This window comes from Sphaerodactylus townsendi, linkage group LG08 (genome assembly GCF_021028975.2).
Source record: "Sphaerodactylus townsendi isolate TG3544 linkage group LG08, MPM_Stown_v2.3, whole genome shotgun sequence".
In the NCBI taxonomy this organism is placed as follows: Eukaryota; Metazoa; Chordata; class Lepidosauria; order Squamata; family Sphaerodactylidae; genus Sphaerodactylus; species Sphaerodactylus townsendi.
The window spans coordinates 74,968,430-74,993,193 of NC_059432.1; the positions used below are offsets into that span (position 1 = coordinate 74,968,430).

General features: G+C 39.1%; 1 protein-coding gene across 4 annotated transcripts in view; it reads right to left on the reverse strand.

Moving 5' to 3' along the window:
• PIK3CB (phosphatidylinositol-4,5-bisphosphate 3-kinase catalytic subunit beta) overlaps positions 1-24,764 on the reverse strand; it is a 105,615-nt gene that overhangs the window by 24,011 nt on the left and 56,840 nt on the right. For all 4 annotated transcript variants that reach the window (XM_048506058.1, XM_048506059.1, XM_048506060.1 and 1 more), the window contains 9 exons: positions 23,639-23,821; positions 22,017-22,187; positions 21,459-21,545; positions 18,097-18,348; positions 14,574-14,670; positions 10,920-11,050; positions 6,820-6,873; positions 5,648-5,836; positions 965-1,086 (listed from right to left, as the gene is read on the reverse strand). In XM_048506058.1, the coding sequence (XP_048362015.1) occupies positions 965-1,086; positions 5,648-5,836; positions 6,820-6,873; positions 10,920-11,050; positions 14,574-14,670; positions 18,097-18,348; positions 21,459-21,545; positions 22,017-22,187; positions 23,639-23,821 (1,286 nt within the window). The remainder of the gene's footprint in view (positions 1-964; positions 1,087-5,647; positions 5,837-6,819; positions 6,874-10,919; positions 11,051-14,573; positions 14,671-18,096; positions 18,349-21,458; positions 21,546-22,016; positions 22,188-23,638; positions 23,822-24,764) is intronic.

Consider the following 24,764-nt stretch of genomic DNA (forward strand, 5'->3'; position numbering starts at 1 on the left):
TCTCGGCCATCTAGTTACTCAAAACTCAGCAATTCCTCTGATTTAGGATTTTATTTTGCTCTTTCAAACCACGTGCATTTCCTGGCTTTCCTTTCATGTTTAATAAAAATTAGAACTTAAGTATTGTCTTCCTCATGGTTACGTCCCTTTCCAAGGTGTGGCCCAATACTGCACTCCAAGCACAGACAAAAGATCACTTGGCATGGTCGTCTGGGAGTATACTTATGACTGCATGTGTGAATAGCATTGTCATATGCACTCTTAAGAATTTCCAGCAACAACTGTGACCCACTAACTGTACATACTTAGAATACTTAAATTACAACCTTACCAGAAGTACCAATTCCATATCATAAGGCCAGCCAGGAATGACAGAACTATCTTGTTTACATTTTATAAAAGTCAAAATATTCTCCCAGTAAACTAGCCTTGAAATTAAAAATGGTACTAATTACTAGCATCCTCTTGAGAAGTCAAGGACACTGAAGCACAACAGCACTGCTGCTGATCATGGCCAACATTTTCTTAAAGCAAAAATGATATTAAAACAGAAATGTTTGCTCTAATGGGAGAATTAAAGAGCAAGAGAATGCCCCCCTCAAGTTCAGTGGCAACTCTCTAACACAGAAAAGATGAATGGCATGCATCACATTCAAAGTGGAGCCTACCAATTTTTCATTTCTTCTGTGCTGTGCATTTCCTTCTACTCACCACATCTTTGCATGCATCCTAAATAAGCTAAGAAAGACTGATGCTGCTGGAAGCAGTTCTCAAAGGAAGACCACCCACTCTGGCCTACAGATACCATTGCTGTTTTGTGATCCCAGCTCGGTGCACAGCTGGGATGTTTAAGCAGCAGCCGACACCATGATATGAGGTTTATTTTATTTGTGGGGTAAAAGTCACAGTGACATTTTGTTTTTAAACTTTGGGTCAACTGAAATAAAATTACCACCAGACTCACCTCATGTTTCTTAAACAGCCTACTGCATATTCTCGTACATACTGATCTGGATAATTGAAATCCAATAATTCTAATGCTTCTCTGGGAGGAAGTTTAGCCCATATTTGAAGAAGGGCCTGAAGCTGAGAAAAAAACACACAGCACAATGACAAGACAGATACGTTTCTCAGAATAGTCATGGGCAGAATTCTATTTTTTTTCCTGAGAAAAGGAGGTAAATCTAATTCATCCTATGTTTCAAAAGAAGTCATAGACAATGTCTTCGCCTAGAGGAGCAACTAGATCGTACCCACTTGGTGGGATTCAGCAGGTTCAAACCACTTCGGCAGAACTGGTTGTTAAAAATAGTGCTTGTAAACAACCAGTTGTTCAATTATTTGAATCCCACCACTGATCATACCCCATTTGCCTGCTGCACTCTAGCTGACACTAGATAGGAGAAAGGACAAGGTTGTGCAACTAGGGAAAGATGAGATAGTACACTCGTCTTTAATATTCTAATTACAAAAAGGTGAGAATACTAGAACAATCACCTCCACACACACACACAAATACTCTGATGCCCTATCATAGTTTCACAGGGTCTGTAAGATGGAGTTGTTCCACTAGGCCTGCAGCTGAGAGCAGAAATAGTATTCCATCATAGCTGGCCTCCCTTCTCTTCCCTCCCTTTCTTCTTTCTTTCCCCTTCCCTCTTCCATTAATTCACTTCCATTAGTTAGTGAGAGACTGATTTTATGGTGCCTTTTACAGTGTATTGTTGTTTCTTTTAATCTGTTGTAAACAGCCCTAAGCCTTTCAAGGGGAATGCGCTGCCTAGAAATCAAATTATAAATAAAAAAATAAAATAAATACAAATGGAGAAGACCAAGTGTACAAGAATTTAAATCAGACGACATGTCGGATGAAAAATGGGTGAAGGAGTGCAAGGTGTTTGGGACATCACAAGCCAAGAAGGTGCTTGGGACATGGGTCTTCCAAGAAGGTACAGTACTTGAAATTATACAGAATTCCTTCTCAACACCTTGAGAATCAGAACAATTAATTTGGTTTTGCTTCTTTTGGACAGATTTCGTTCAGACAATAGAGTTATACATTTTACAAACCCTTCAGAATATAATTAATTTAGCAACAGACTTGTGATTTTGTTTTAATGAGAAACTGTCATCCTCATCTGTGTGCGAGGCAAATTTGTGGAAGTTTGGGACTTTCTGGCAACACTGATCCAAATGAGTCATTTAGAGGAGGTTTCCTGAGACTTCCCTGACATCTGGTCTGAAGAATTCTACATTTTACATTGAGAGATCTTGGTTGCCATTTTGGAATTGCCTAGCAACCACAGTAAACATTGCCAAAGGAAGTGGGTGGAAAAGGAGGCAGAAGTAAGAAAGCAGCAGCAGTGGGAGCAAAGGTGGTGGTGGAGGTGTTGGCAGGAACATGGAGGAAGAGAAACAGAAATGGAGACCAGTGGGGGCATGGAATGTCCTGTCCCCTACAAGTTCCTTGCAGTTTCCCAATTTATATACATGCATTATTTACACCATAAAGACAAGAAGGCGAATCTAGCATGGAATAGAAAAATCTGGTATAAATCTTGCTTTAGTAATACATCAATACATATCCTGTGTTATCTCATCCTGATTATAATCAGTCTTTGAATCCATGACTCTGAGAGTTGGGCCCTAAATGTTTTCATGGTACCAGAAATAGACTGTCCAAGCTATCAGATCTGTTTGAGAAATTTATGACTCTTGGATGAATCACCCAAGGTGTTGCCTGTGATAACTCTTATTATACTAACCCTAAAGTGCAGAAGTAATTCAAGAATCAGCCATCACTGCCAGGCACTGGAATGATCAAACTGTATGCTGATGCATCAGGAAATCTTGGACATGTTTAATAGCTTCATCTTCACAACATCAGGCAATGGAGACTAAAAGTTTCAGCTCCTAGTAAGTATTCAAATGTGTGATCACATAAACTGTTGTTCTGTTGCTACTAAGACAACACCAGCTTTAAACTTTAAACATTATAGACTGCAATTACTCAACTAGAAGATGTTAAGCGATATGACCTTAGAGGAAACTAGAGCTCAATGACCTGAAAAACTGCCAAGAAATTTCCAAAAATACAGCCTGTTCTTGTTTACATTCCTTCTCTGAGCCCGAATTAGGAGGGAAATGCTGGCCAGCTAGATCAACATCCCAGGTGGGTACCGGCTGATCTAAATGTGATGGTCAGAGGCCAATGAGGGGACTTGTCACATCTGGGCAGAAAGGAAAGCCTTCTTAAGCCGAAAACAAAACACCACCCAGAATAACCAAGACAATGATTCCTGCCTCTTTAGCAGTTTCTCAAATACGTTAAGTATATGGAAAGATGCTTAGTTAGCATGGAAATCTTTTCCTATATAAAAGAAAGACTCTCCGCTGAAGTTGTCTGATATTTCTCGGTGGCATTCTGTTGCACATGACAATGCGCTCCTACATCACCCTGCAACCACAGGGAGAGTTTATATGCCTGATGTTATTTTGCATTTCACACAGCAATCTTGTTTTGAATTGGCAGCTGCTTTAAAACTGAATACACATAAACAATCTGATGAGGACTGACTCAAAATGGAATTTGGCTGGTCATTCATAGCTTGTCGGGGGTGGGGCTTCAGCAGCCAGTCTAAGCAGGCAGTGCAAAGGACTCTGACAGACCAAATTAATGTGTTCATGTATTAGACACCTATTTTGATATTTATTATATTTTTTATATATTTATTATATTTTTACCATTCTACTATTTACCATTCTACTATTTACTATTTATTTTACACACTGGTTAAAAATATGCTGAATATTGTCTACAATCATCCCCTTAGGCATATTTTCCAAATTGTAGGTTTAGGTGCTGTTTTCATTGTGCAGAAGGATGTTCCTTCATTTTTATTTTTGTTTTCTCTCCAGTTATTCGAACTACTATGCCACATTGGCTGTTAATTCAACTAGCACCTATTCAAGAGAAGAAGAGTTGGTTTTTATATCCCGCTTTTCTCTACCTTGTAAGGAGTTCAAAGTGGCTTACAATTGCCTCCCCTCCCTCTCCCCACAATAGGCACCTTGTGAGGCAGGTGGGGCTGAGAAAATTCTGAAGAAGACGGCTGAGGGGGGATTTGATTGAAGTCTATAAAATTATGCATGGGGTAGAAAATGTTGACAGAGAGACATTTTTCTCTCTTTCTCACAATACTAGAACCAGGGGGCATTCATTGAAAATGAAGGGGAAGAATTAGGACTAATAAAAGGAAACACTTCTTCACGCAACGTGTGATTGGTGTTTGGAATATGCTGCCACAGGAGGTGGTGATGGCCACAAACCTGGATAGCTTTAAAAAGGGCTTGGACAGATTTATGGAGGAGAAGTCGATCTATGGCTACCAATCTTGAACCTCTTTGATTTGAGATTGCAAATGTCTTAGCAGACCAGGTGCTCGGGAGCAGCAGCAGCAGAAGGCCATTGCTTTCACATCCTGCACGTGAGCTCCCAAAGGCACCTGGTGGGCCACTGTGAGTAGCAGGGTGCTGGACTAGATGGACTCTGGTCTGATCTAGCAGGCTTGTTCTTATGTTCTTAAGAACTGTGACTAGCCTAAAATCACCCAGCAGGTTTCAAGTGTAGGAGCTGGGAAACAAATCCAGTTCTCCAGATTAGAGTCTGCCGCTCAACTCACTACACCACACACTCTAGAATTGCAGTTCTAGCAAAGAATGCCACAGAGTCCGTATGGAAGTGAACACAGTCCTCTGCAATAATGGATGACTAACCCATAGCAATGAAGACATCTCATGTGACTTGTTTGGTGTCAGATAGGGACCAAGAATGAATTTCTGTTGTCTGTAATGCAACTCAATGTATGTAGGAACTACAGAATCAGGAAATCCAAATAAAAAGGTTTTAGTAGTCAGTATAAACCTAGGCCCTTTCCATACAGGCGTGAGAGAGGGTGCATCAGCATAAACAATGCCGAAGCACCCCTCTGGGACCATTCGCACGGACGGTCCCGGTAGGGGTGCAGGCAGTGGCGCAGCCTTCGCACAGGCTGCGCCGTCCTTGAACGCCATCCCTTGTCTCCTGGCTTCCGGCGCATCACAGAGGCCAGGGGACACCCTCCCACAGGCTGGAGCGGCGGTTCTGGAGTCGCAGGCAAGGGGGGCGTGTCCCCTGGCCTCTGCGACGTGGAAGAAGCCAAGGGACAAGGTATGGCGTTCATAGATGGGGGGGGGGGGGATGGCGCCTCAGGGATCAAGGTTCGGAAGCAGCGTCTTTGCGCTGCTTGGGGGTGGCGAGGCTGGTGCTGCTGCAATGCAGCAGCAGCAGCGGCTGTGCGAACCCCTCCCCAGGGACGGCGTTTTTGCCGTCCCTGGGGTGCTCTATTCCGCCCGTGCAGAAAGAGCCCTAGAATGAACAAGCATCTTTTTTCTGAGGCACGGCTGCTTTAACCTAAGGAGATGATCACACAACAGCACTAAGCTCTCTCCTTCCTTACACCAAGCACTGCTAAAAAAAAGATAGAGAGAGAGCATATTTGATGGACTGACAAGACAGCTATATCCTTCAGACAGAAACCTCACATTCCTATGTAAATCAAACTGCTCCATTTTACCAATCAGAGGACTCTAAGTAAATCAGCCTTACCTGAGCAACATCTTCGAGCTTGTTCCACTTGATAGAGAGCAATAGCTTTGGCAGGGATTGGGGAAAATTCTCACGGCAGTCATATCGCAAGGTCCAGATGAGATCCATTTCATTTTCACAGAGCTGAGACAAAGGATCCCTTTCCATAATCTCCTTAAGCTCAATGTAGAACTTTTTGCCACCCCGTCCCTAAGAAAAATAAACAAAGGTTGCCATTTATAGGTGGTGCCAAGACAAATATCTGTAAAGTATGAATGATATGGATGACAGAATAGGGTACATTCCTTGCTGTGTCATTTTAAACACAGTATAAAGGCAAAAACTCAACTTCAAGAATATATTTATATTTAATTCCACAAGGGGGCAATATTATTATTTTCTCAGGGAACCTTGATAATGTTTCTGTTTAGATGGGGATGATGAGATTGTATACTCAAGGACATTAACAGTGTTAAGAAAAATAAACATCTGTAACATCAAAGACTAATGCATAACTAAAGACTAATGCATAATGGAACATACCATGCAAAGAAAAAAAAACCTTACAAATCCTAGAATGTACACTCAAGTTGGCTTACTTCTTGCTTTTAATCATACATTAATATTCACACAGGACTACAAGTAGCATCAGTAACTTAGACAATATACAATCACTTTAAAATATGTCTTATTTAGAAAAACAGATTTTTCACTCAAGAGGCCACCTACCCCTCCATTTGCAAACTGCATATAATAGAAACAACCACTCTGAACAACAGTACTATAAGAATTCAGGTCTGATTAACTCTTTTAAAACAGCATGTTTATTTTTTATGAAATCATTCATGAGAAGTGCTGAACAGCATAGGATTTAATTATTTTAGAATTAAAGTAAGACAATCCATTCACAGGATTACATAATTTACACTGTTTTTGTAACATGGCCACAGGACTGATTTGCACAATATTTAGTGGCTGCAGAAAAGGCAGAAAATTAGTGCAACTGAATAAATTGTTTTGGTCACATTTTAGCGTATTCTGAATTATGTGAATATATTTTAAAAGCGATTAGAGCTCTTTAATGCAAGCGCTTTTAATTCACATAGCACAAACAGAAATGACCTTGACGGAAAAATCCTTTGGGACAACTATTTTAAACAGGGGAAGATCTTTGTTTCACCTGTGATACTTACTGCCATACCAGAACTATCACTATTTCTTGCAATCTCAGCTGCCTTTTCAAGTATCTGCAAATGAATAACAATGCACAAACATCAGATATAAGGAGGGAAAACCTGAGCACGTTGCAGCATGTTAGAATTTAAGAAGTTTGCCTGATATCACTGTAAGATCTCTACAGTCTGAATACCCATTTAAAACTGTTTTGTGCGTCCGTGTACCTACCCAGTATGCAACAGATTTTAAACTCTAAAATAAACAGATACATAATTCATTAGTGAGATTAGAAAATGCAGGGACAAATTACAGTGATAAATACATGGAGAACCTCACATACTACAAGAGCAGGTCCAAAATATCAATTTGCAGTCTGAACAGTGAAGATTTTGAAGAATAATGTTCTCTGAAAATTGCAAAATCATTGTCAAAGACCTATCCAGGCCTTTGGGGTAGTAGCAATGCCAAGTTCTGGGTTCTGAACCAAAACTCAACAACACAAAGCAAAATTTTGATTTTTTTTATTTGAAAGAAAAGTTACAAACTAACAGCTTTAAAAAATAGGCAGTGAATATAAAATCATACGGTGCATATACAGACACACAATAAAACAATAAATTACACTTACTTATTAAAAGAAATGTTGGCTACAAAACCTAACAGAAGTCCTCAGTGCATGGGCAAAGTTCTTCAAGGAAAGCAGAGGCAAAAAAGACCAAAGACGAAGGGAAAAAAAGATGACTGCTAACTCTAATAAGATTAATTTATGGCAAAAGTGGCCATACCAAATAATTACCAATTAACCAATCAGGTATCAAGCTAGTAAGAACTCCCTGAGCAAATTACCCTGCCCTTTGAAACTTTCAATTAGGGCTCTTGCCTAACCTAACTGAAAATAATTGGAGATGACTCCATGCCTATAATGAAGAATCTGACCTTGGTGACGGTACAGCCATCTCTATCTACAAACGCCGGAAACTAAGCTACAAGAAAAACATGAGACACAGAAAACCAGATTTTTTAAAAAGCTTTTCCAAAAAACAAAATGGAGTCTCTTTGGGCATAGCAATGTATGTGCAAAATGGTTATTCTCTTTACAGTCATGCACTGATGTTTTAACCAAGGAAAGCACACCTTTTCTTTATCATTTTTAACAGGGCCTTAATCTAAAGACTTTCCACTAGTTTAAACATTCTTGATAAATTTGTCTCGCCCTGTAGGCAACGGAGAAAAGAAAATGAATGCCTTGTCAGGTTGGCTGAAACTCTACATTATCTGCAAAGGTCAAACTAGATGAGATGCTGGAAGATTTGTGAATGGCTATCAAACATGGTTTTTTTTATTGCTAAAAAGTTGCTGGTTGATGAAGCAACTTTTTAGTGGGGAAGTGAGGAAGAGATCTGAATTGGTACAGTGGGGAAAATCTTTCCCCTCCATCCTGTTTTCCTGACCTCTAATGCCACAGCTTACCCCTTTAGAGGAAATACACATATTTCCCCACACAAGAAAAATTAATACCTCCTGGTATTACCTGAGGTCAAAAAATGGTACAGGAGAAACATCTGCAGTTCACCCAAACCTGGACCAGTTCCTCTCCCACCCACTCTTTGCAATGTGAACATGCTAGAAATGTTTTTTCTTTCAGCATCTCATATAGTTGTACTCTGTCCCAGCATCAACCCCTGTTTTGCAGTAGAAAGGCCACATTCAAACGTTACAGTTCTACCAGTCTTCTTTGAAGTCCTTTGGTATCTGGCTGACTTATTTCTCTCACCTGAGAACACCCTCAGCATTTTTCAAGTAATTTTTCCCAGGAACCAGGACCTAAAGTTTTTTATTCTCAACGCCAACCATTCTAGAAAGGAATTACTAAGAGAACTAGTGTTTAAACATACGCGCATATGCATACATTAGGTCAGTGATAGCGAACCTTTTCGAGACCGAAAGCTCAAATTGCAACCCAAAACCCACTTATTTATCGCAAAGTGCCAATACAGCAATTTAACCTGAACACTGAGGTTTTAGTTTAGAAAAACCGGTTGGCTTCGAGGCGCATGTTACTTGGGAGTGAGCTTGGTGAAGCAACCGTGCAATGCTTCAAATGGGTGACTCACGACCCTAGGAGGGTTTACTCAGAAGCAAGCCCCACTGCCAGCAACCGAGCTTATTCCCAGGTAAAGGATCATGCTTTAGTTCTTCCCATGAAAATCAGTGGGGTTCAACAGCGCTTAACAGGGTTACCTAAACTGCTTCTCCAAAACTAGGTCTTAGGTTTAATGCTAATAATCTCCCTGAAATAATTACACTATTATCACACTGGGGGCCTGGCAGGGGGAGGGGGAGGGGTGTGGGGGGAGAGGAAAGTAAAATTTTAGCTTTCCGAAACCCAATAAACCCCCCACCACAAAATAGAAGTAAAAAGGCAGTCAAGGAAGGCAATCCTAAGCAAGAATGCTGTGAGAGGGGTGGGATAACTTCAGAAAAGCTAAATTGGTGGAGCAGCCATCTGATCTGTGGTTTTTCCTTCACATGTCATCACAGCACTTGACATCCCACAAAAATGCAACAGGAACAGAAAATAAAAGGAGTTAAAGCAAAGACTTTGGTGTGCTTTTTAAAAAATCCTAAATGCATCTTGGTTCCTCCACCCTAGGCTTGATCTGCCCACGTGATCGGCAAAAAACTTGAATCTGAACATTTCCCCGGTGGTTGGAAAGGAACACTTTTTGTTTGTTCAACCCCTCAAGCAGCAGCAGCCAGCCTGCTCCAGCCTCCAGCAGGTCCTGCGTGTACCCGCCGCATGCACGCGTGCCCACAGAGAGGGCTCTGAGTGCCACCTCTGGCACGGGTGCCATAGGCTCGCCACCACTGCATTAGGTGCTTTTAATGCTCATATTTTATTACTATTTCCAAATTATTTACTGCAGCATTGAAAAAAAATACACATTTGTGTTTCCTTTATAGAATGATCGCTAGCTGTATATTGTCAATCAGTGCTAAAGGCAACTAAGGGTAAAGCCAGAGAGACGATCTAAAGGCTAGTAGAAGGATCTGAACACACATACTCTGCCCTGAAAATGAACACCTTGGAATGTAGGAACTGTGTGTCAAAAAAGCCTCTGTCTCATTTTAGAAAGTCTGTCTGTCTTCACCCTTGGCTAACGGGCAAAAGCGTGTACCAGATAAAAGCATTTTTTGCGCCCTATTCAAGCATAATTATTAGATCACAGCACAGAATTAATCAAGTGTAAAGACAACTAAGAAGTGTGAATTGTGAGGCCAGTGCAGATCTGCATTCACTCCTTAATAGACACATACAAGCTCCCAGACTTGTAGAGTCCAAAAGTATTCAGTTATTTTCTTTTCAGAGAAGTTGAAGAACAGAGTACTGATCAGCAAGGCCTTTTGATGTTAATGAAACCGTTTTACCCCCTTCACCCGACTGAGCTGTAAAGACAGCTGTTTGATTGGCCCTTGTGAAAATCTTGATTTCGCCCCCCCCCCCCCGCTTTTTCCATAGAAAGGCTCCAATTTTTTTTAAAAAAAATGCTTCAAAGAGAGAGAGGGAAACTGCACATAAATGTTTCAGTAGAGAAAGATGCCCAGACTTAAAAATAAAATTTAAAAGCTGAAAGACAGCCAAAGGTGCGTGTGAAAACCCACACTGGAGTCCGAGCCATATACGTGTGCCAGTTGGAGAACGAGGATTGGGAGAAACAAAGCTCCTCCTTAGCAGCAGAAAAACCATATACTGCTTGTGGCTGGGAGGAAGTCAGTGATCAAATAAAAATAGCAGCTATAGAAACACAGCACCATCAAGTTCCACTTGAACAGAAAAACAGATGAAAACATTTTTGGGACACTCCACATCAACCCTTAGAACCCACATTCTGTGTAAAATTTGCAGGAGGAAAAATTAATACACTTCAAAATATTTTTCACATTTCTGTAACATTATGCAAATTGTATTCAATCTAGATCGTTCATGTATTTCAAGTCTCAAAGACTTTTACACGTGGAACAATTTATAATTCACCCAAAGAGAAGTACAAAATTATGAAGGTGCACTGCGGAATCTGAGAATGCGAATACAGACACTCAATCCAATCAAACTTACCTTGTCAAAGGGAGGGAAATAAATAGGAAGTTTTGAATACTCTTGAAACTTGATGTGCAAAGATGTTGCATTTTCAGTGTATGGATTTGTTTGTACAGTTCCCATTGGATTCAACATCTCTTCAAGTTCATCTAATCAACAGCAAATACGTTATATTATGACATGTAGACACAATATTTAAAAGCCATGCTATGCTTCTTTGCAGGTGAATGCCAGATTGGAATATCCCTTTGCATTAAAAAGAAAAACAACTCCCTGGAGTGCTGTAAGGGTGAACATTTTCTTCTGTGGTTTTAATTTTCTTTTTGCAGGGAGCTTTTTGTGTAGAGTCATTCAAAGCAGAGTTCCCTACTTCTCTTCTCTGAACTGGTGTAGCTCATTGCACTACCTTATGGTATAAACTAGCATCAGTAGAAGGTTATTTAGCCTATTGCGGGAGCTTCATTCTGACACTACTGTTAGGATTAGAACAGGTGCACGAGGTCCACTTACAGACACAATCCTTTAAGGAACAGAGGTAAAAAACAGAGCTGTTTGATGGCTCTTTTCCTGTTTAATGTATATCACTGATATTGCTCAGATTCTGGACTTGAGACAACTTTCCTCTGGCTGGTTGAAGAAAACCTATTTTGCAATTTGCAGATAATATGCTAATTCTATTTCTTACCAAAGCAGGCCTTAGAAGGATGTTATTTTGGCTGGCCAACTACTGAGATAATGGAGCACTTGAAAATGAACTACTATAATAAAACAAAAATTATGAATTTTGGCAATTATAAAACTAAATACTAATGGATCATCAATAACCATGCAATTGAACAATGTTCAATTTTCAAATATCTCAAGATTACATTTCAGGCAACTTTGTCCTGGCAAGCTCACTGAAAAACTAGTATTACATCTGGATGTCATTCATTGGAGGCTATATTAAAATTATTTTATGCGAAAGGTGAACAACTAATTCCATCACTTAAGGCCTTCCAGGGCAAAGTCATCCCCTAGCTTGTGTATGGGATGGAGGTCTGGGGTAGAATGTTAAAATTCTGACTAATTGGAATCAATCCAAAACATCTTTATCAGGAAAATTCTAGGAATCTCACAGGGAACTCCGGCTGCCCATCTAAGACTGGACGCAGGTTAACTATCAATTACAATGAGGGTACACATGAGACTGCTAAATGATTATATAAACATCAATAGTGTTTTTGAGACACACCTGATTAACTTGCTTTCAAGTTTTACCTGGGCTAGCTTGCAATCTTTGATTTTACAAGCATATTCCTTACTGCCTATTGAATTAGTAAAATCCTGGGACCCAAATCAAATTCATAAATGTCTTCTGGAAAAGGATAGCCTCTATAACATTGACATCAGTGGTGTATTTGCCTAGGGATAATCAAGTGATAATTTTTTTCTGGATCTGATGTGGATCACATTATTTTCAATTGGCTGATGTCATCCTTTCTATTACTTTTAATGTTGCCACTTCTATCTTTTTATCAACTTTCTTACAGAAGAAATCAGTTCCTGATTCATGTTGTTGGAATCCTAAGTACTGTAATATTTAAACTTCATTTTTATTGTTTTATCAGGTTTTATTAAAGTACATTGTTCTATGAGTATTGTATTGTAATACTTATTTTGTATTGCTACGGCCTTTTGCCACAATACTAAATAAAATTCGTCTTCTTTATTGCACTAGCACATAATTCTATCATTTTATTCCCTCTTCATTCTATCCATGCCCTTCCTACCTCTCAGAGAATGCTTATTTATTTGGAAAATTTCTATGCTGCCTCTCTAAAGATCCTGCTCACGGCATCTTACAAAAATGAAATGAAATAAAATTAAGTGGTCCATTTTCATACCATAGTCCAGGCCTTGTTTTCATGGGCACTGACTTTGTTTTAACACTATCTTCTCCCCCCAGTCCTTCCTAGTGTTTTAATATGGAAGCCAGTTGGCACAAATCCTAAGCAATCAAGTACCTTACAGAGCCTGTTTTTTATGTGAAATTCATTCCAAAATGGAGCAGACCTACTGTAGCCCTAAACATAGCTAGTAAAGTTAAATAGGATCAGTCTTACAGTGTGTGATTTGTTGTCCTTTTTGAGTGAGGGAAGTAGAAACAGCAGTGTGGTCTTGAACAAAGGGGGACCTGTTTCAAATCCACAGTGACCTTGATCACCATTGTTCCAGGAAAGAACTACCGGTATGTGCATTGTCTTGAAATCCTCAAAAGAATATAGAATGTGGACAGTTGTATAGGCCACAGATTAACAGCTTAAATTCCACATTAGCCATAATAATGCAGCCACAGCTAAAGGTTTGGTAGGGGTGACAAATCTGGGAGGGGACTGTGAGATTCATAGTGCAACTATAAGCAGAACTACACCCTTCCATTGCCTTCAGTTGTCTCAGAATGGTGTAGGTCTGTTTAGGACGGCAATGCTAGAGGACTTATGAAAACTGTGGGATAACAATATGTGTGTGGGGAGGGATAAAGTTGATTTCCACTTTCCAAAGACATTCATAAATGGTAATTGTCAAATAATGGATTTTATCTTCTGCATTCTGAATAGAATGTATTTGCAAAAAATTGTGATCAATTTCTCTCAGCAAGTACAAACTAGTCTACATCCAGGAAACTAGTAATAAATACCGGTAGCTCAGATCGCGGCTACATAATAACTTCAGATAGAATCAGTTCTTGCATCCAGCCAAAGCTGCACCTTCACTTGGCTGAACTCTTTTCTCAAAGCCAACTCTGATGAGTCAGTGAAAAATACAGGGCTTGAAATTTGTTATAATAAACTTTTCCTTCACTTAGAAATTGAAGATACTTAATAAAACAAGATGTACATAGTTGGTTTCTTTAATCTGCCTTGCACGAGCATTCTATGGGGTAACTGATATGTGAAACTGATATTAGCATTTAAAATGGCTCCTAAAAGATGCCGAGCATACCTTAGAAGTAAATGTGATTAGGAATGCAGCCTAACAAAGACTTCAGCCAAGGGAGCAGAATCCAGTACCAAAAGGGGCCCAGAAGCAATTCACACTCTCTATTCAGAATGACAGTCTGCTGGCATGTTGCCACAACTGTACTGAAGCTGCTGGAAAACACTTCCTTATAATGGCAGCTCCATGTAGTAAGAGGCAGCACACATAACTGCTAACTACATGGTTTACACAAATCACATGGAGTCTCTGTACAGCCTTGACAGCCAGGAAGAGGTAGTGACAATAGGGAAAGGCTTCTTGAGATTTGGGGGAATGAAGTGTAAGATTTCTATATGTTGCATGCCCCACAAGAAGCCGCCATCATCAGGCAATGCAAAATTTCTGCTATGTGGGGAAAATGTTTCCCTATCTTGGGTAATATATAACACCACTGATGCTTTGCATTTTATTACCTTATATTAATGTAATTTTATTTGCTGATATAGCTTATGAATCTTTATCCTTTTGTGCTCAATGTTAATCATATTCTGCAACATTCATAACAGCTGCAAATCATCCAGTGCTAAAAGCTGAAAAGCTGAGATTTATTTCAGAAGGGCGTTTGTGGGAAACCCAAGTAAGCCGGCCAGCCCGCCCTTTTAAGATGAATGGAAGCTGCACTAGTTGCTTCTAGATCACAAGAGGTCTTACCAGGAAATGATGACCAGCCGTGAAGGACAAAGTCTCCCATTTTCAATTGTCCTTTAAAATCAAACACCATAGTATTGACCCAAGCGACAGAATAGTGCTGAAATTAAAAAAAAAATCAATTTAATTTAAAGATGAACTTTAGTTCTAGACTTGACAGTAAAACAATTTGCATTTAATGAAAAGAACAAAATGAGTGGCAGAAAGAGAAGAAGGAAAAAAGTTATTACTAGACACTAGTTTGGAAAATTTCAAGATGCTACTAGTTTAAAAGCTATCTGAAACTAAAGGTCTGTTTAATAGGCTCAGATGATTAGATGTAAAATTAGATGTATTTTTGTCCTTCAAGAAGCATTGTATAGGGTATAATACAAACAGAAAAACAAGAGCAGCCACATTTGCCATAGGGATCACCAATGCAATGCAATGAAAACCTTATTGCTGTGTAAATTGTTGGATCAATATGAACAATGCAATACAAAATGGTACCTAAACTACAAAAAATTGAAATTATTTTTTTTTTCTAATAGGGCAGTTTTCCCATGCAGAGATCAATATGTGGATTTGTATTGACTATTAACAGGTCATGTTTTTATTACATTGGTGGATACTGCACATATACAAAGTATTTTGGACATTATAAAAAGCATTTTGGGGAAGAACTTCACACAGCTCTCTTCCCCAAAATGAGCTCAGCCTGTTATATTCCTTTCAAACTAGCGATCTCTCCCTTTCAATCTGAGTTGAAGACGAGTCATGCTTGCTGAGTAGAAGGTAAAAAAACGCTTTATTTCTCCCGCCCAAACCTCTCACTTTCATTTCTGTTGCTCGTGCCCACCATTTTGTGTGCTACAGCAGATTCTCGGTGGAGATTCCCTATATGAGCATATTGCAGCTTCTCTAATTGTATTGCCGTAGCTTCGCAGACATCACACTCAGAAAAAAAGGACAAACATGTGCTGAGCAAAACAAACTTTATTCATCTACTTTTTTACAGTGAAATAGCAAACGGATGAGCTGCAAGCAGAAACCTCTGTGGGGAATCTTCCCAGAGAATCTGCTGCAGCACACAAAATGGCAGGCGCCACTGTGAAACTGACAAGAGCTCCATGTAGCAGGTGGGAAAAAAGATCCATTTGGACTTACAGTGCTTGTGTTCTCTTGCGCTTTGGGAACACAAAATGCCAAAAAGGATCTTTTAATAATGTTCTAATGATGTTATAGTTACGCTGTGCGGAATCTATCACTGACACACAGATAGTAAAAAGAGGTGGAAAAAGGGACAGGAAAGGAGGGGTTCCTTTTGTCTCTCCTTTAGCCTTCACCACTATTTGTCATCCATGACTTCACAAGCTCTCTGTTAGCTTCGCTATGGAAACATCCAGTGAGAGCAGAGGGACTGCAAGAAATCTGCTGTCTCAGTAAACCCTACCCTTTTATTGGACATTGGAGACTGAAGAATTTTTTCTTTGTATATCTGCTGTTCCATGAATGGGAAAAGACAGCATCTCCAATAATATGAAACACCAAGTAATTTATTAAGTCCCACTGCACTACTTTCTGTTAGGGAAATAGCTTCCCTCGAAGCTTAAAGGTTAATTTTTGACTGGGACAATTTGCCCACAGGATGAGGGTGTAAAAGTAGAAAGAAATATTTTTTGCCTCTCCCCCCTAATATGTCTTCCCTCAGTTCCCACCTCAGTTCTCCTTTAATCCTCCCTTCCTTTCACTCTTAAGTCATTTCTATGCACCAATCCTCTGTGCCAACTGGAATAGCTCCATTAGAAGAAGGCAGGGAGCTGTTCCGGTTGGCAGTAGATGATAGGACTCACAATAGTGGGTTTAAACTGTGGGCAGAAAGGTTCCAACTGGATATTAGAAAGAAAAGTTGCAGTAAGAATCAGCTGCCTAGGGAGGTTGTGAGCTCCCCCTCACTAGCAGTCTTTAAGCAGCAGCAGGACAAACACTTGTCTGGGATGCTCTGGGCAGATCTGACATTGAGCAAGAGGTTGGACTATGGGGCATGTATTCCTTCAATGATTCTATGATCCACTGGCTACACTTCCTTCAATCTGCTTCTGATTTTTACCTGTCTTACACAAATCAGCTCCCAGATCCTCTTTGTTACCAGTGACTCCTGTGAACACACAGACTTTTCTCCTGCACTACCTGCAGCTACAGGATGACGAAATTACTGCATCCTGAGAACTCAGGATGTAGCTGCCAGCACAGTGCTTTCCCCATCCATAAACTAACTAATTAACTTACTGCATGTTTATTTTGCCATTCCTCCAAGGAACATATATGGTTTTCTTTCTTTGTCCATTTTACACTCACAACAATGCTGTGAGATACCCTAGGAGGAGGTTCTTATACCTTTGGCATGCCAGGGATTGTTTCTCCCATCAGCCCCTGCCAGCATGGCCAATTGGTGGCAGGGGCTGGTGGGAATTGTAGTCCATAACATCTGGAGTGCCAAAGGTTCGCCACCACGGCCCTAGGCTAAGAAAGAACAACTGGCTAAGGTCACCAGTGATTTTTAAGAGGAATGCAGATTGGAATTCAGATCTATTCAGGCCTAGTCCAACACTAATTCCTAGACTATATTGGCTTTATCACAGGGTTTAAATGTAAAGAGAAGTCTCCCTAACAGATTAAAGGATCCTTTTAGTTTAGATGGGGTCAGTCCATCCACTAGCTGGTGAGAACAGTATTCTACAGCCTCCCACCTCCTCTCCCTTTATTTTTTTTTAAAAATTGTATTAAATTTATACCCCCCCCCTCCCCACTAAGGTCGGGTTTAGGCGAGGTGGAGGGGTTCAGTATCCAAAATCCTGAAGGGGGAGGGATTTACTCTGGAAGGCCAGTTATCTGCATCAGAACCTCAGACTGAAGAGTGGTAAGGAGAAATGACTTTCCTCACTTCAGCTTAACTTCTAGGTGCTACTGAATTTTGCATATGGAGGATGTGTGTGTATTTTGCTTGAGACCATCCTTGCATTCTTTGCATGGTCTTGCGTGGTCAATTACTATCCTATCCACAGACAAAGCTTTGTACCCTTTTGGTCTACAAGCTCAACAACCACCAGATGGATGATGTTTGCTCAGTTTTATTAATAAAAGAGGCAGTGTGATGACAGTGGTTAAGAGTATGATCTACAAGATGGGAAGTCTTGGGTTCAAATTTCACCTCAGCAAGAGCTCTTTTGCAAGCCATTTTTAGCCCCAGGCTCCCACATCCGCAGTATAATACGTATCCCTTCCAGGGCTGTCGTACAGATAACTGAACATGCACACAGAGCTCTTTAAACACATAAATGCTATATCATCAGAAAGAACAAAAAGGTGAAATATTTAATGGCTAAATAGGAATAGTAAAAAGGCTAAATTTGTACAATTACAATCGCTTTCAAATTGAAGTTCAGAATAAAAATTTTAAAGTATGGAAATTAAAAGTCTGTAAACATACACAGATTTCCCCTTACAAATAACAGGAATGTAAGAAGTAGTGAAATGAAAGCATTACCACTTTCCCAGCTTTCCTAATAGTCTGGTATTTGGAAGGATTAAGTGTCTTGGCTGACTTTTTATTTTTCATTTTGTCCATCACAGCATAAACCACAAAGCACAGCCTAGCCATTCTTGGCAAGTCACAGACGTTGATATCAAATTCCAAGACCTCACTCCAAACATGGTCATTTCTCCCAGATATTTCTTCACTAACGATAGGCTTACAAAGGAGCTCAGTTCCATGGAAGAGACCAGCCCTGACATGAACCTGCAAAGAGAAATATGACAGGGAAGTACCCGGACAAATTCCACAGAACCAAACGAGAGTAAGATTGCTCATCTAGAAACATTTCCTAATAAAAGTGACAGCTCTGAAACAGTTGCCACTGTTTCATATGCAAAAAAGTTCTGGAATATTAGCAAACTTAAACATTTAAACTATCTGTGTTGCTTACAGAAGCCATTTCTTTTTGCTGTTTCGTTCCTCAGGGTTAGGCCTGAAAGTTTGGAAGTTATGAAAGATGATGCTTGCTAGAGCCATAATTAACTACATTCTTTTTACAAAAAATCTAAAGTTTGAACATGTTGAAGCTTATTTGCCACAGTAAAATGTGGGCAAGTTCAGCAACTCCACTTTTTAAGTTCAGACATCTTTTGGTGTCAGAGAAATCCTCTCTCTGAATCCCTGTACACTTGCACTGTTTGGAATGTCTTTAAAATAAGTTCATCATCAGTGGTAGAAATATATGTTGTATGTCATCATATAATACATTACTAGCCAACATTCAAAGAGCCCCAGTGAGCATAGTCAGTGTCTCCGTAAATTTCCTGTTATGATTCCTATTGTGATTTCAGTTCCTTGTACCACAGAGCTGACCTCAAAAGTGGTACTTCAGTCAAAGCACTGACTTAAATGGACTTAGAAAAATATAACTCTATTGAAGATCACACTGCAACTGCCCCCGATCAATGTTTCTTAAGAGATGCTTGTCTAGTAGCAAGAGAGTTGAGATGAGGGATTCTGAGGGTCCCAGCAAGTCATCTTCACTGTTTTCCATGACAGTTTCCCCCCTATTTTTTGGTTATTTCTCATTAATTGTCACTTTTTAATGGTTACATAATTTACAATATGCATTAATAAAAAGCATGTTTTACATTTCATAATTATGAGAAAGCTGTGATGATAACAATAATAACGCCAATAAAAATGAGGTCTCTGTTAGAGTTCTTACTGATGTGCCAATTTGATAAGTGCTGAAATATTTTTACATGGATGAACATTCAGACACGCAATCCCCTAACCTATGTTCCAAAGGGGTACAGATAAGATGATTGTATGATATTTCTGAAAGTGATGATAGACTTTCAGATCATAGACATTTTTTAAAAAATTATAAGATACATTGAAGAGGCTCCTGGTCAGCCCATTTCATAATGTTGATCAATTTTTTTTTGGTCTCTATAAAAAGGTTGTGATTTCCCCCAGATTGGGGGATCCCCCTACAAAAAGATTCACAAATTCAAAGGGGGTGGGGGGTAGCAGAGCCAGTTACATTAAAAAAAATACTTTACAGACCCAAGCAAAGTATTATCTCATTAGGCCACAGTATGTATCCTTAAAACATATCAAATACACTAGGTATAAATGCAAAATTTTAAATGTTCTCAGACAATTAACACCTCAATATTCCCCAAAATATGTGTTTGGTTATGAGAGAACCTAAAAAAGTAATTGCTCAGTTTCTCAAATGTGACAATTTCCTCAAAAGACTCAGAGGATGTCCCAAATAATTTTTGTTCTTATTCATTCTCACAGGAGATTCACAGGAGAGCCTCGAAAAAGTTTTGCTCATTCAGTGCCTCTATGAAGACATTAATTTAGTATTTCTAGAACAGAAGGAGGTACAATTTAGGATTAATCCTTACTAGGAACTGTCAAAACTGGGAAGCTGATTAAATATATATTTCAAAGAACATAAATGTCATTTTTCATATGACTCTAGTGTATTTGGTATGTCTTACAGAAACAAATTGTAATCTGATTGAACTGTTATTGATTCTTTAAAGTTTATAGGTTTACAAAAAAAACCCAAGCAGTTCTCTAGGGATTTTTTTTTAATCTGTGAAATGCCTGTAAAGAAGCATTGTCCAATACAAGATGCTTTTTAAATCCAGGGAGCTCCAATCCAACAAAGGTTAACTATAGTTAAACTCAGCACCCCCCCCCCCCCCGCCCCCGCCCCCGGAATAGGGTTTATCTACAACTAACAGAGTCCCCTTGAATTCAAAAAGATTTGTTCAAACTTTTGCTGGGCTTTGGATGGTGCTTAGTTGGGGGAGTTTAAATACCAGCATGAAGAGCTGGTATTAGAAAAATGTAAACAGAAAAGCTGTTGCATATATGGCTGTCCCACTCATCCTTTTCTGAATAAAGCTCTGTGATGTTTTTCTAGCTTTCCTTCAGAATTGGTTGTTCCTTTTCAGAGAAAAAGAGGATCACACACTTCTAGAGATTCAGACTTTAACATACACTCAAAACACAAGTAGGCATGCAACTTTACTTGACACCACATCCTAATTATGTGCAGCACCACAGTATTATAAAACATAAACAGCTATGTCTGCATAGAAAAGCACTATATTCACCTCATTTCATAGTACACAGAGACTTGAATGCTTTTTTTGTTCAAAGAATTGTATCTGGGGCCCTGGATGGTTTTTTTTCAACCATGCTGGTAAACACCAAGAATTTAATTTTTCTCTCTCATCCACATGAAAATTAAGTATGCCAAACACAACAAGGAAAACAGATGATGTTGTATTTCAGAGGTGAAGTGCCTTGTAAAGGCTTTACATAATTGCGCAATGTATTAGCTGTGGTTCAAAATGCAATCTTACAATTTTACAGGAAATGCTGCTTCATTTTGATCTTCTCTCAGGATGTTTTTAAGCTATACGTGGAAAAGAATGTCTAGTAAGACCAGATCAAGTCTTTTATCAACTGAAAATGCATCTGAATGGTTTCTTTTAATCTCCTGGTGACTCAAATTCTTAGTAATAGTTTATCTTTCCAATTCAGTTAAGTTTGCTAATCTTCAGTAGCACGTTCATGCGTCAGTTTTGTCACAACAGTTCTTTCTACACAAACATTTTCAAGCAGAATACTATTTAGTGTCGCTCCAGAGGTTTTGGTTATGAGTGTCTTGAGAAAATTCCCTACTTCAGCCATATCAGGATCTTTGAAATAGCCAGTAGGACTGTTATCTTTTAAATCAATCACCTGTTTAAGCAACTGGATTCACTAATACAGGTTAAAATGCTAGAGAAAATTTGTTTAAACTAATGGAAGCATATTCAATGGTTGGCAGAATTACTTACTTTAGCAGTTTCGTCTGTGTTCAGCTTGGTCCCACTTACCAGCAACACTTTGAAAGGGAACGGGATATCCCATACACTTTGAGTCAACTGTTCAGATAAAGGATTAAAAAATGTGAGCTTTTCCAATATATATATTCCAAAACTTAAGTCATGCTGGTTTAAAAAATCTCACACTTGTCCTTAAGTAGTTTTTCTCTCCCTTCCCAAGAATGATATTTGTTCAAGGTTCAATAAAAAAATTAATCTGAAGACACAGTCAGTTGAGAAACGTGTACCATCTACGCATGATTTAACTGTCCTTAAATCAAATCACTTCTACCAAATAAGTTTAGCTATGACCTGTATGGCTCCAAACTACCCTGATCTCATCAGATCTTAGAAACCAAGTAGGATCAATCCTGGCTAGTATTTGGGTGTGAGACCTCCAAGGAATACCAGGATGGTGACATGGAGGCAGGCAATGACAAACCATCTCTGAATAGCTCTTGCCTTGAAAAGCCTACAGTTTTGCCATAAGTCAGATTGACTTGATAAAAAAAATGTTTAGACAACACTCACGGCTACTGTTCGTGATTTTTTGGGTGGCAGAGGAAGAGGAAGGTTGGATGATTTTCGATTTATGGCTGCTTCTATGGCAATCATTTCCTGTTCGCATATTTTCTTTATGCTGCTACATTCAACAAGGGTCAGCTGAGGAAGAATTCTGTTCATCACACAGCGATGGATATACTAAGAAGGGATGAGGAAATTATTCAGTGATTCTCGTGCTGAAAATTAAGCATGTAGTACTTGATGTAGACATTTACTATCATACACTAACTTCAGCTGAAGAAAAAAAGAAACGATTTGGAATGGCTGATCTTTTTTTATATACAATTAGCCAGATGATTGGTCTTCCTTTTTCCTCCACTGACCATTAGATGCAGATTGTTGAAAGATTTTTTTCCCCTCACAATACAAGTTCCAAGTTTGAAAATGACTCACAGAACTTGTTTAATATTTCAGATGTCTAGGAGCCTAGGCAACCAGGATTTCTAAAGTTACACAAATAAGCCCAAGTTTTTACAAAGGCTATGCTAATACAATTCAGATTTGAAGCGTTTAGAATTGTTTCTGTAGACACTGACCAACATTACCACCAAGGAAGATGAAATGTTCATGACTGTTAAATCCACTTAATCCCATCTGGTTCTAAGAATCAGTGGGCTGGATCCAGTTAATCATGAATAGAATAAGTCCAAAGGGCCCAAATGATCCAGGGATGTCTGGGAACAGTGTACAATGCAGCATAGAGAGGCAACAGCCAGGAGAAAGAAATCAGAAAGAAAGGTTGTCCAAGCTCTTGTTCCATTCACAGAAGAAGGAAGGCAAATGATTTCTGTTAATTTCCCTGCAAGCTCCAAATCATCAAGTCACAACTCATTTAGTTTCTAAGGGCTCCCAACCCTCAGGTAGGGCATCACAAGCTGCAGGAGGATAAAGAGGTAGAAGAATCCACTCTATGAACCTTTTCTGTTCCCCATTCATTGGATTCTAGTAGTTTTCCTGGGATCCTCTCTGCTGAGCTTTTACTACTGTGAGACATCCTTTTTACTTTCCCGGACATTCTGTTATAATTTGTACTCTTCATGCCTCACTGTAATGCTCGCAAAAATTGTTTTGATTGCCTATGCCAAACTGCTTTTACTGTAGATTATAATTTTGTGCCCTCGGAGCAACATCTAAAACATTTTTTCAACTTCTTATGTTGAATAACCTGATATCTTAGTCTACTGTTTAGAAGATCCAGGATTTCAGTCCCTTAACAATCAAAATAAAAAAAGGTTGTTGTGGGTTTACCAGACTGTGCGGCTGTAATCTGGCAGTTTTTGCTCCTAATATTATGCTGGCATCTTCAGAGGTATACCATGGTGATATGTGTTTCTCTCTGCGGCACAATGTGGAATGATTGTGTGGTAGGGTATTTATTGTGTCTACCCTGGGCCGCCGGGTGGGGGGGGGGGGATGACATTTGCATTTGTCTGGGTAAAGTTAATTTACAGGTGCATTTGGAATCAAATTTGCAATTGAATTTGCTGTTGCATTTGCAATTGGATAAAACAGTTTTATAAACTCTGTAAGTTACTTTAAGTTGTGTTGTGGGACAACATGCACGAGATATGTTTTAAAAGCATGAATACCTGGAACTGAATTAATGGATGGTCCCCAAAGACATATTCCAGTCTTCCACTGACTTGCAGCACATAATCATAAGGATCAACAGTTTCATCTTCCTTTCCATGGATAGTCAAACGCTTCCGAATTGCTAGTTCATTCAACTTGATAGGGTTTATGTTAGGAGAAACCTGGAAACTAAATACATCCTGTTAAAAAGAAAAAGACGAAGAGTGATTTATTTGCACACCAGTCTCCAGCATTTACATCAGTTGCTGCATGGCTGATATAGCACAGGTACAAGGAACGATTTTGAGAATCTGCACTGACACAGCTCATATCATCCTGACAAGTTTTAAAACAGATTGAGGCAAATTTTAGAAATGACTGTTAACTGCTAATGTTCAGTGTCCTTCACAGTCAACACAAAGTATAGCCTTCATTGGATACTAAATCAAAAGAGTACATAAAATGTACTTAGTATAGACTAGCATCTATTTTTCATCTATAGCATTAGTTTGGATGGAGAAGCCAGTATAATTAAATGAAGCAACCTATTGCAGTTTCAAGTTCAAAAAATAGTTTTTAGTTTCTGTCCTGGTGAAATGTTAAAACATTCTTATTACAATGCATCAGATGCTTGTTTTCCTTGTGCCTTACGGAGCTGGGAAATATGTATACCCATGCTACTATTTAATATGTAACTATGTGAGATTAAACTATTATTTTTCTTTGCTTGAATCCTCTTCACAAATCCTTGTTTTGCTTTCCTGTAAAAGCATATGCAGGGCTTTTGTTTTTTAAAAAATACTGTAGGAAGATGTAATAATTCAAAAGCAATTATTTACAAATGTAAATCATAGTCTGTCTATCTAGCTCTAATTATCTAGAGGCTTATTTATGTAACCACCCTCTGGTATTGGGCCAAGCCCTACAAATGGAAAATCATAACCATAATGAAAAAGTCAGTCAAAATCAATTCAACATTTCTTAGTTTCAAAACTCATTTGTTTCAAAACAGCTACTTTCCCTGAAGTTACTGCCAGATACTGAGGCCCTCTTTAGGACTAATTCCAAAAAAGCAAGCCTTCGTTTTTTTAAAGGCAAACACTCTGGGTTTTTCATAACCAATTTATGAGTCTTGGAGAACAT